The 13,146-nt window shown below is 42.9% G+C and overlaps 1 protein-coding gene across 6 annotated transcripts in view; it reads right to left on the reverse strand.

The window, feature by feature from the left end:
* Nucleotides 1-13,146, reverse strand: part of LOC128758496 (receptor tyrosine-protein kinase erbB-4-like) — a 225,157-nt gene that overhangs the window by 36,030 nt on the left and 175,981 nt on the right. For all 6 annotated transcript variants that reach the window (XM_053864526.1, XM_053864517.1, XM_053864491.1 and 3 more), the window contains 3 exons: nucleotides 12,293-12,447; nucleotides 8,672-8,716; nucleotides 5,991-6,123 (listed from right to left, as the gene is read on the reverse strand). In XM_053864526.1, coding sequence (XP_053720501.1) covers nucleotides 5,991-6,123; nucleotides 8,672-8,716; nucleotides 12,293-12,447 — 333 coding nt within the window. The remainder of the gene's footprint in view (nucleotides 1-5,990; nucleotides 6,124-8,671; nucleotides 8,717-12,292; nucleotides 12,448-13,146) is intronic.

Here is a 13,146-nt window from a genome sequence, read left to right on the forward strand (position 1 = left end):
AAAATGCAGAATCTTCTCTACATTATTTGGATCAATGCAACACTCATTTTTAAAAAACAAGTACAAACAAGAGGGTTGACCGTGAAAACGTGTCGGCCAATGGTGCTGCTGTTATTGATAATAATTAGTGGGCAAAATATGGAATGGGTGTAACACAAGAGGGCACTAGTCTGGTGTCACTCCTTGGCTTCACAGGACACAGTAAGAGCACAGATCTTCACCGCTGTGTGTGTATGTGCAGATATTCCCCTACACCCATACTCACAAACACACGCCCACCTCCCTGCACACTCACAAAAGAAGTCAATAGATCTCTTCAATATGTGTCTTAATGAGCCTATCAGGGTCCTTATTTGCTGTGGTTTATTGGCGGCATAATCACCCAGCTCAACCACGGCCATCAAACAATATAATGAGACCATATATCAGCGGATCGGACGGGCCCTGACTGATATAAGGCCGTCAACACAATGGAGCGAGCCCTCATGCGAGCAGAATGGATCTCAGTGTCCACAGACTGGGTGTGGAGGAGAAGAGGTGCAAATGCATAAATAACTTCAACAAACCACGATGAGATTCCCATCCTCTATCAGCTCTGTCCAAATATTCCGTCACAAAACATGTACAGGAAGTTGAAAACTATAAAACGTAAATGAATACATTGGGTAACACAACAATTTACATGGTGGATTCAGGTGCTCTCTGTTTAAAAAGCCTGAAGATCTTGGTGTTATCTCATGCAGTGTCAAAAACAAACAAAACAAAACTGCAGAACAGAGTTTACTCTTGACAACAGCGGATGGACCATGAAGCATTAAGGCAAGCATTGGCAATTCATAGGTGAGCAAGTAGTCTGACTCTGTCTGAGAGTATCGTCTCATCTCGGACGGATCCTTCTCAGTGGGGAACCTAAAGAGCAGAGCTGAATAAAATGAAATAAAAATAAAATAAACACGCCCAGCACTCCAGAAGCACATATTTCTCAAATGCGAGGCAAAACAAAAACATTCCTGAGATGTTTTTATTTATTGATTTTTGACATATGAGCAACATCGGTTGGCGTTGAAGCCAAACTCTTCATTCCACTGTCATCCCTGCTGTTGACTTCAATTGACTCAAACTTTGCTCACATCCATCAGAGGAGGCTGGTATTTGAGCAAAGAGCATCATTTGCATCAGTGCGTTAGCCCAAACCATGCATGAATTACAAAAAGCAGATGAGAGCAGGAAGGTTGTGATGGAGCACTAATAGGAACAGATGGTGACAGACTGTAGTGGTTATCGTTTCATTAGGAAAAGCCTGGATGGAGCCGACGAGGAGCAGAAAGAGGGGCGCGCTATTAAATCCAGCTCAGACTCGTGGCCTATAAAAATCTCAGGAGTTCATCCCCACTAGTACACTCACTGCGCCACTTTATTTACCGGCTAATAACGCAACGTGCCTTTGCCAAATGAGCTTTACTGGTAGAGCGCTGGAGAGGATTCAGTTGCTCCACTGGACAAATAGGGAAGACGCCGCAGCCTCCAGCTTGAATACATCCGCAGAATTAATTTTATTGACAAAGCAAACCGTGTTTCCAAACACTGACTAACGGGATTCCTCCACAAATGTTTCACATTTCACACGTTTCTGCTAGTGGACAGCAGAGAAGTAAATTAATGTGAGTCTCTTGTTTGTCAAACACAAGCGTCAGTTCTGCATATAATGAAACAGATAAGCATAATGAGACCTTTGAATTGAAGCTTAATATAGAAAGCGCTTAATAAAAGGTGTCATTCTATTGAAAATGCAAGTTTAATAGATTGTGAGTATTCGATAATAATAATAATAATAATAGTAATCCACTCATCACAAGTCCATCTTGCTTGGTTCCGTGGGGCAAGAAGGGAAGGCCTAGTGTGAGCTTATGAAGACCCCTCTACTGGAGTGTTTTCCTCTCTTGGACAGAGGAGACTCTCTTTGCGTGCAGATGAGAAAGTGGTGCTTACGGATGTTTGATTTAAAGTGCAACTCAGCCTTTGAATTCACCCACTGTTTTCAGAGTCATTTACAGGAGCGTTGGAAAGCCCACAATGGTGCTTTGTTATTGGATTGCTTGCTGTAGATCCAACTCAGGACATAATGGTGACCCCCAAGGACTTGAGTGCTGTGAGGTCCTGCCAGGCTTTGTTTGATTTTAGGGCTGCAGAGGCAGATCTTGTTGTCACCAGAGCAATGATTTGACAGTTGAAATGACAGTTGCGTCCAATACTGACAAGGCAGCCTTCAGCAAGACACGTTGGCACATTAGGCTGACAGTCGAAGCACTAGTTCGGCCTTGACTTTCTCACGGCACCGTCAGTAGTGATGGGCTGATGAGGCTTCATGAAACAGTGTCCTTATTTTCAGAGGCCACCAGATGGTGCTGTTGGTTTAAAAATGATGCGAGGTTTTGTTGAAATGGTTGTTTAAATCCACAGATTTTAGAGCAGAGAGCTCCACCTGGTGGCCTCTGCAAATAAGGACACTGTTTCATGAAGCCTCATCCCTACAACTCGCCCTCTCAGCCAATCACAGTCTCTCTTTAACCACACTCTCACCTGTTAGTTCCTACACCAGCCAGGCAGCCACACACACATCATCTACCTCATGTCTACCAGCATGCACATCCTTTCAGCACTCGTTCTCAGTCAGATCACCCACTCTAAATGGATGTCCAGATTTTTGCTTTTCAGCACATGGCCAGAAGAGTTGAATATGCTGATGCCACACTTAAAGCAACTCATTAAAGCAGTTCGTTCATAACAGCAGGACTGCCTCAGTTTGCAAAGCTGTTCATTTCTTCACGGAATTAGTGCAATAGCCTCAGTAGCATGGAGTATATTGCACAAAATGAATATAAATGCAAATCGCTCTCCAGTATTGGTGGTCAAAATGTAGTGGAGAAATGAGTCTTTCAAACTGTTAATTTGTGGAACAAGCAGTATTACAGGAAATTAACAGTTAATAATTATTATTTCATGTTCTTGACAAAATAGTAGAAATGTTTCCAGAGCAATACAGAGGTCTTTCCAAAAAAAAGCATGCACACACATATATAGATGCGTGTTTAAAAAAAAAACGGACAACATTTAACATCTACCACAGCGACTACTAGGGGCGACTGATCAAGAAAAAGACATATAGCAGGACAGGAGAACAGAGAACAGCCTCTCTGCTGTTCCCAGAATCCCTCGTACACACGTTGTCTCCATTCTGAAGGATTCCTCCGATAGCTAGTGATGGGCTGGTGAGGCTTCATGAAACAGTATCCTTATTTTTAGAGCCCACCAGATGTTACCCTTGGTTTTAAAATGATGTGAGGTTTCATTCAAATCATTGTTTCAATCCAAAGATTTTCGAGCCGGGAGCGCCGTGGCCTTTGAAAATGAGGACACTGTTTCATGAAGCCTCATCAGCCCATTGCTACTGATAGCTTTGGTTTGAGATCCAAATTCAACGTCATTGTAGCCAGATCCTCAATCCTCAATGGCATCTACACTGGCTGAGCGTAAAGCTAACACAATGAAAAGCCTTCTCCTTGCTTCACTGTATTCAGTTTGCATGGGGAGCATGTAGTGCGCACTTTGGTGCTGGGTGTATGAGTGAGGACACGTGGGGGGTGGTGATCAAGAAACAAGGAGGAGAATCAAAACAAACAAGCGTTTTCCTCTTTAATGTCGAAATAGAGAGGAAAATCCGTCCGCCAGTGTGTGGCGGAAAAGGGAGCCCAAATGAGCAACATTTCAGAAAACCACAACGAATGAAAATTTCAAGCAAGCTCATTGTAGGTGGACTTGGCAACTCTGCTCACCCCCCCTTCAAAGCAAATTACAATTTCAACAGTCAACAAGAGACGGAAACAAGTGCAGGTAGATATCCTCTGCTTTGCATGAGCACTGACTAGCTATACTTCCTCAGACTCAGTCTTCCTCAGAACTAAACAATATTAATATTATGATTTAATATATCAAAAGAGCTCTGCTTGACTCTCATCCACAGCTTTCTCACAGTTCCATCTGGCCACTGGAAGAGCAACTGAACAGGACCTTTGTTAAACCCCACACAAGAAGGTACTGAACGTCCTGTTTTGATCTGACAATAATCTTTCATGCTCACGAAAAAAGGACTCATGGAGCACCACACCCCACTGTTCTGCCAAAGAAGAGCGACTTGAAAGAGGAGAAACAGGGTCACGCAGATAACCTTCCATCTCCTTTGTTGACAGTACATTAGTGGATCTCCTCAGACCCAAGACTTCCTCTGCAGCCGGAGAGAAGGCGATCCTGTGATTAAGATGGATGTCTGTAGCCTGGAAGTGCAAGTGGCCGGTGATTCCTGCCTTGAGTCTGACAGCTGTCTATAACGCTGACCCTCTACCTGGGAATTATACAAATGCAGAGTGACAAGCAGCCAAGCGCCTTTCTTTAGGCCACACAGGCACTGATACCGCTTGGTCTGAGGTAAGAGAGAGAGCAGTGGATGGAGCCACACAAAGGTGATCTACCAGAGTAAAGAGACCCTTAGCTCATCTAAAATATTTGATTTACCGCTCTGAATATGGAATGCATTTTCCCTGAATTGTAGCTTCCGTCAAGGTCTGATCAATTGGCAGTGGCCGCCATGTCCAACTCAAAAAACCTCCGGGGGTTTGGTTTAGCGTCATTGCTGAGGCTTAACATTCGAAGGTTTGTTTTCGCTTATGGATGAATTGACATTGGAACTTTGAAGCAAGCTCCAAGGTGTTGTATTGAAGCTGACTTGGCAAAAAAAAAGCACCATCGACATTTACAGAAAAGTTCACATATCATGCAAAATATAGGTTGCATGATTTTCCCCAATTTTTTCATTCCTTTTTTCACTATCACATCTAAAATCTTTGGATTTAAACAACCATTTGAATGAAGCTTGACATCATTTTTAATCCAAGTACGCCATCTGGTGGGCTCTGAAAATGAGAACACTGTTTCATGAAGCCTCATCCGTCCATCACTATTCATTTGAAAATACAGAGTTTTAGTAGTCCGCACAATTACAGCAGGATTCAGTAATCAAGGCACAGAAATGCAGGGCACAAGTGAGAAGGGCCTCTGAATGCTGCTTGAAAAATGTCAAAAGAAGTGGGATTTAATCCAAAGACACAAGCAAAAAATTTGACTCAACAATGGGACATACTGTCAGAAACGCTGAGGACAAATAATCCACTAAGAAATGACCGCCCCGTCCCTGACTCGATAAGCGACAAGGAGACGGCAAGGAAAAGTAAGAAAACAAAAAAAATTTAAATTAGATTATTGGGCAAAGTAAAGGTCAAAATGCAAAAAGTTGCGAAAACGGTACGGAGAAAACTACAGCTCTGGCAGAAGAATATTAAAATGAAGGAAAAATTTCAACATTGAGAAGTGAATGAGCAGAAGCTTGTTGAGCGAACGGAGGTCTGACAACATCAGACAATGTACATGTACTGTATCTTTCCAAGTAATGACATCTACACAAGAAGCTACGAATGACAAGAGGATTCAAATGAATGACAAACTTACGTAGATACCTTTGAATAAATGGTACAGATGCAACCAAAAGACGGTACGAGACGAACTGATGAACTTCGGGACAAACCATGAGAAAGACACACAATGGCAGTGTAATTTTTACACTTAATTCTGCTCCTTTTCAATCCTATCGTTGTGAGGTCATTATGCATGTAAAAGAGTGCAGATTGAACTGAACAAACCATCACTACCAAACTGCTTCTACATTCAACTTTATAAACTTTATAAGAAGTTTTTAAGTGCCCTTCAGCAAGTCCTTAACCCTCATGCAACCAGCCTGCTGCTGATGAGTATCCTGGGGCTGCTCTTTGGCAGCTTCCATCATCAGGGTGCGTCAGCAGAAAAGGTTTAACACCCAATATCTTCTCCACACACATCAAAATATGCCCGCGGAAGGAAAAAGAATGCCTGTGACCTCTTACCTCCGTCTCCAAAAAGCGCCGCAAGGCCCGTTTCTTCTTGATGCTCTTGCGTCGGACGTACACGGCAACACTCAGGGCCAGGATGACCATGATAAATAGACTGCCGATGATGCCTGCTGCTATTAGAGGAGTCCTGCAGAGACAGAGCAAGGGAGGAACATTAACACTGCTGAAATATTAAGAAGTGGAATCTGATGCATCGTCTCACATTTTCGCACAGATGTTACTGGAATGCGCCTTTTTTTTATCAGGAGGAGCATGAATTCTCTAGATTTATGTAACAGCACTGAGTAAGTGACTGGAGGAAACAGACAGAGACGTAATCGGGACACGCAGACGGACAAAGGTCCAGTGAGCGTGGGTGACAGTACTCCACAGGCCGACAGAGTACAGACTTCACAGATGACAGTCGGGACCAAAGATGTGCACCGAGGACAGAGTGTGTGGGGAGAAGCACCTGACTCGCTCACCTGTGTCTAATTATGCGTGAGCTCTGTCTTTCACCTGCACGGCTGGCAGCAAAACATCCTGTGACACATTAGTGTAGCCTAAGCTAAGAGTTGTCTCCCCTCTGCTGGAGGGAGACACAGCCGGTGAATGCCTTCCTTGGTTGGTTGGTTGCTACCTGAGCTGTGGGGCAGTGTGTTTGGCCAGAGTCCATTTCACGCTGACCAAGAAAAGCACTCAAAGAGCGCAAGCCTCCGTCACCGTCTACCCACAACACTCTCAAGCAAAGACAAATATTCTTCAAAAAACAAAAATAATATTTGGCACAAATCCCAAATGTATCTAATCTAATCTCCCAAAAAAAATCCTGGATTCCGTAAGTGATGCGGTTCACTCCCAAAATGTCCTAAAATATGTCCTAAATATTTTATCCAAATCCGTCCAAAACCTTTCAAGTTATTGTGAATACAGACTAAACAGCGGTGACGTACACATAACCTCCTTGGTGGAGGTAATGAGCAGCAGGCGCATGGATCCCTAATCCAGTGTCTGGATGTTCCCCCATGAGCGTCAGAGGTGAGAGAAGACAGGCTGTCTGATGCGGCCGTAGAAGGAGGTGGGCAGGTAGACGGCTGGTGATCACAGTCCGACCAAGTGTGTCAGCAGTCAACCATGTGGATTACGGACCCTTAAGTTCTTGTGGCACTGGAGGATGTGTTTAACACTCTCAAGCCAGATCATTTGCCACTGACACACACAAGGGACGCTGTACAGGAGAAGGAAGGCAGGAGACAAAAATAGAAAAGCACACAGAGGGCGCAAACCTCTGCCAAGCAGCTTCAATCCATCCCCATGACAAAAATGTCCTGGATGCAAAACCAATCTGGCACCAATGCTGAAAATGTCACAGACCGTATCATTCCCAAAGTAAAGTCATTTATTCCTTGTTTCATTTCACATATTTCCTGAATATTTCATCCAAATCCATTCATAGCTTTTCAAGATATTTTCAACACAGACAAACGAACTTGGTGGAGATGAATCGATGTTAATAAAAGGTCTTAAGAATGTGGAGTTGGTCACCGGGGATAGGCAGCACTACCTCATACGTGAATTCCTCCTGCGTGCTTGCTAATATGCTACTGAACAAGAGACACATCTTTTCACGCTGGGACCTTCATATTCTCCAATCCCTCTGTCTACCAAAAATCCTCACAACTTTAAGGGTTGAATTAAAAACACACCAACAAATGAGCAGCTTCTATTTTCACAGCGTTCTCTTGCTCCACAGAGCACACAGGTGCAGTTTTTTTAGGCTGGAAGGAAAATCCACTGTCTCGACAACTACAAGATATTGCCGCACTTATTTTCTTCGGTTACATTCAAAATGTCAATCTGATGTCGAACTGGACAGATCTGGACAAATCTGCGAGTCAATATCAAAAGTAACAATGCTACAGATGCACTTCAACTTACTGATTTGTTTGGTCGTGTATCACCCCACACTCAATCGCTGCTGTTGCATTTCAATCCTTTCATCACTACAGTGATCTTTTTTTTTTTTTTACTTGGGGAACCACAAGTGGAGATCTTAAAATAACACCTGCCTCCACCGCAAAACCTCAAGTTCAAAACTCTTAGTGCTGGAGGCCATTAGCAGCTAATGGAAGATTCATGTACCACGGAGATTTAAGGTGCCGCAGTGTTTGCCATATCGAGAGAGGCATGAAATTTACAAAGGACGCTGTGGGCTGGGACATAATGAGATTTACTGCCATGTGTTGAATAGTGATGCGCGCGTTAGGGATGATTAGGCCCAGGGGGCCAAAGACACAAGGAGAAATGAAAAATGCTTCAGACGCTTTGGACAACAAAAGATGAACAGTCTCAGCCAAAAGGGAATAAAAGAGCAGGAAAATAGCACCAAAAGAAAAACCAAACATATTTGACTGAAACACAGTTAAATAAAGTGCACGATGAGATCTTTACTGGCATTGGTGGAATCTCACCTGTAAACTAATATGTATGAATGACTGTTAGCTTCTGAAGCACAGTTTTATTTGATGTGTCAGCTACTACAAGGAGGCAACTTATTTATGACCACACATGTGTAAGAATCCATGAGTATTTAACTGTACTGGAGTATTGAAACTGACTGGATATAGCATGTGTCCGAGGGTTTCTTCCACCTGTGACAATGTGCAAACAACACAATCACTCCAGAGAATCCTTACCTGTCCATCATGCCGACGCAATCTTGAAGTCTTGGCCCAACGCACCTGAAAGCACCAGAAACAAGAGATCATCCATTAATTCGGTGGCAGGTTATGAGTAAACCTTGTGTTCTTTTATTAACGTGTCAGTCGTCTGTCACTAGGGACGTGTGGTTGGAAAATGGTATCCTGAAAAGACATTTCTGCATTTCATGTCAGTTTGTTAGAAAAAAAAAAAAACTTTCGATGACTTGACGATGAAATAGGAGCAAAAATGTATTTATGTCTCATATATATATATATGTCACCCCCTCACTCTGTCTCCAGGTGATCGTGATAAAGAATGTTGTGCTAAATAAACCTCACTGTCTTCCACACTTCCGTCTGTCGGCAGAGTTTTTTTTTAAGACTACATATACCTACTGTATGTATTTTGGGTCCCAACTGACTCACAATGTAAATAGCATTTTAGGTTTTTATTTGGAAGCTTTAATCTCTGTCTTAGACTCTGCCAGTGGCTGGAGTATGAATGAGCTGAGGTGTGTGTGTGTGAGTGTGTGTGTGCAAGCCACAGAGAACAGCACAGAAAAGGATTAAACTTGATGATGCGACAGCAATTGATGAAAAATATACAATCGAGATTTAGTTTTTATTGAAGGTTGGATTATTGGCAGGTTCTAAAGTAGCTTGAAATGCACCCAGTGCAACCTTATCTGGAATATTTTGGACAGGTCTGATATACGGTACTAAAAATGTTCAAAACTATGGCCATGTGAGTTGATGGTGGTGAACAAAGAAGACTGTGCATTGTATTCCACAAGAAAATAGAAAAAAGAGTGATTAATGAAGAAAGTAATAATAATAATAATAATGACTTCATTGAAATGCAAAACCCCACTAGTAATTCAAACTGCACATTGCACTGCAATAATGTCAGCAATAATGCCCATATTCATTCCATCAATAATGGCAACTCTGCTGAATCAAGAAGAGTATTTGGTAAACATACTCCAAGGAGTGGCTGGCCAAGAAAAAATGAGCCCAAGAGAGAACTTGTGCAAGAGGTCACAAGCGAATCATCCCACGCTATCTAACAAACCGCAGGCTTCACCAGTGCTCAAGATTCAATCATAAAAAACATGGTAAAATCCACATGAATGGCAGCGATCCAAGACAGAAACGCTGATGACTGACAAGAAAGGTTGTCTCATTTTTTACAAACAAACAAGCAGAAAATATCTGTGTTTTTGGGAATCATTTTGTGGAGTGACTAAACAGACGTTGGACCTCCGGTTGGCTTGTGCCCGGTCAAAAAAGCGACAAAGCATTTTGGAAAAGCCAATTCTGGTGGGTAGTGCATTTGTATGGGGCTGAGTTGATGCTTCAGGGCTCGGAACACTTCTACTGTACGTTGACAACATTCTGCAGCGGTCAAACTGAAGCACACATGCGTTCTCCAGCCGGCCAAAAGTCTCACTGTAAGTGGTGTGCAGAGCAGCATCCAATTGTCAAGCTGCGGTCGGACTTAAGAGGGAGGCATACGTGTGCATACCCTTCGATGAGAACTCAAACCACTCTCCACTCTGCAAAGACCAGTGTGCCATAATTCGATAGCTTTATTTCTATAGCACTTTTAAGAACAACTTTACAGGCAGAACAGCAAATACTGTTTGCACTTGGTCGACAACAAAGGCGGGCAGCTAAACAGTGAGTCAGAATTAGGAACATGTTCGGAGGATATACACATAAATGTAAGCCTGTAAAAGTGAGTTTTGAACAGGAATTTAAAGGTGACGGTGCATGTTGTGTTTGGGATCTCCTCTGGCAGACTGTTCCAGAGTGGAGGAGCCCAAGCAGAAAAGACTCCTCTAGATTTAAGTTTAGACTGAGAGACAACTAGCAGCAACCCAGCTGAGGATCTGAGGGTCCTGGCTGAGATATCCGTTTCAAAGCCTGGAAGCATGCAAACAAGGAGAGAAATTATTGGGCCTTATCTGTCATTTATGGTGCAGTAACGGTAGTTTCTACCTCGCAACTTTTGGCCAGACTATATGATCAAGTCAAGGAGCGAAACTCGCCATTGGACCACATCAAAACATCTCAGTTCTCTGTAAAATTAACAGGCATTTCCACGTATTGTAAGCCCAGATGGTAATTTGCTGTTCATTAGTTTCAGCCCCTGAAGCCAGTCGTTTCAAAGAAGGTTGGGCAGGTGAAAACCCTTTAAAACCAAGTGTAAAGCAAGTCGGGTTGTTACCATTCATGCTGCGAAATGAGGGACACCTCATCTGAGTGTTCCTTATTTTCGCTCTAAAGCTCAGATCAAAAATAAAAATACACTCACCAGCTGTGATATTTTAGGAAAGGAGTAATGCATTTGATAAAATGATTTAAAACATTAAAGTTGAATTCGATAAGAGACAAATACGATGCAATTCCATATTTCAATGGACGGGTGGCAAAGCTGGAAGCGAGGGAGAAGAGAGTGGGCAGACATCCTGCTATTCTCCATCTTTAATTCTCACATTACAACATACAGGGAGGAACCAGTCAACACACAGAATTCTCCTTAAGCCGTGATAAAGCTTTGAGTAGCTTGCAGAGGAAGTCTGTGACAAGCAATGTAAAATGGTGAGGAAATCTATTAGTAACTGCTGGACAGAGCAAGTCTGGCTCCATGTGTTCCACCACAGCATTAGCCTTGCAAAATAAATTGGTAAATCTTGCCCAGAGGAAGCCCGGGGGGCACATTTGGAATCAGGTTTGTAGTGACCAGTGGTCGGTGAAGCCACGGTCTTTAGTTGGACATAGTCTGAATACATAATGTCTTTGCTGCCTCCGCTTGACGGCTCACCAGCAGGAGGCCACACTGGGGTCAGGTGAGCTGTCATATCGCTGACAGTGAAATCTGTCAGAGTTCGAGAAACAAATGTCTTGGAATGACTGAGGACATTGAAGGAAACGGAAAAGTGCTTTACAAAGATTCAATCTTGAATAAAAGTGACACCAAAGCTGAAGAGGTTTAATTTCTGCTCAGAGTTGCCTGAGTCTATGTGAATGTAAAACACATTTTTAGTCATGATAAGAGTTTATCTCACAGGTCATCATGCGATGTCATGATTCCTCTCATGTCCATTACTATGCTCTTTCTCCCCCCGAAAAAAAAAAAAAAAAAAAAACTAAGCAATTTGTCCTCATTTGCATCAATTTGGCCCAGAAAATCTGCTGTCTCCGACTAACTCCTCATAATTGTTAACTGTAATAACCTGTCAGCTGTGAATCATCCCATTCATTAGGCACTATTATTATCAGAGTGAAACTTAACTTGTTTGAAGTCACTTTCACAGGTTTTATTGGATCAGTTTTTAATAAGATAAGGATCACTTTAACTACCAGTGAAGGACAGTTGACTTGCGGCGCCACAACCTTGAGTGACCTTGCCTATCTGTGTTTTGCTGTAATATTAAATGGGGATATTAGAATGCTGGAGATTGTCTCATGCGCAGAACAATGTCTGAGTCCAATATGTCTTGATACTGAGTGATACATTGCATATTTAATGGAAATACTAGTTAACTGAAAATGACTTTTAACAAGCTTATTTGGACACGTTCAATGTTTCAATACAGAGAAATGAATTACCCCTGGGTGCAGTTGGCATGGCAGGGATGGCATTCGTTGTTGGCCTTTGCGTATTTGAAGATGAAGCTGTTGGTTCCCTGCAGTCCGTCGGGGCACTTCTCCACACAGTTTGGACCGTCCTTAAAGTGACCACACTTAATGCATTGATCTGGACCCTGCAAAGGGAAGAGGAATTCCAAAGAGCAAAGATGAAATAAGTGGGCAAACAAATGAAAAGGTCACTCACTTGGCAAAAGGCTACGGTGCAAAGATATAAGTGTTCCAACAGCTGCAGAGTAAATATGATTTTCTGAGCAGCAAAACAGAACAGAGAAAAAAAAAAGAAGGACGGAACAAAGGCGCCCGACAGAACCAGATTTAAACAAATCACGTCAATTTGCTCTTTCCGTCGGCATGACCTGCATGAATTCAATTCAGTAATTTATAATACACTGAGCAAAATTGCCCTGAGTGTATTCTTCCGCAGCCCTGTTGAAAATGGCAAAATGCATAAAGGATGAGGTCATGTGAAAGGACAGCACGGGGATGGGATGGAGGGGCTGACATGCGGTGACTGAGCACAGCTGGAGGTGACTTCCTTGACAACCAGTACGTGATTGTGCCAGAATGAGTGTTTGTACGACCTGAAAACGCACGCATTTTCCTATCAAACAGGTCAACGTTCGAACTTGTCCCACATGCGCAGCGGAGACACGCTGTTGCACGGCTGACTCTCATGCGAGTGATGTGATGGACGGCTTCTCTCTGATTCATTCAGATGCATTCTATCAATAAAGATTAGGCTCAGTTCTGCACGTTGTCTGCCTGCGTTTGCGTGTAGCGGCATACGGATGTCTGAATGCACTGAACTGTGT

This window comes from Synchiropus splendidus, chromosome 1, assembly GCF_027744825.2.
Source record: "Synchiropus splendidus isolate RoL2022-P1 chromosome 1, RoL_Sspl_1.0, whole genome shotgun sequence".
In the NCBI taxonomy this organism is placed as follows: Eukaryota; Metazoa; Chordata; class Actinopteri; order Syngnathiformes; family Callionymidae; genus Synchiropus; species Synchiropus splendidus.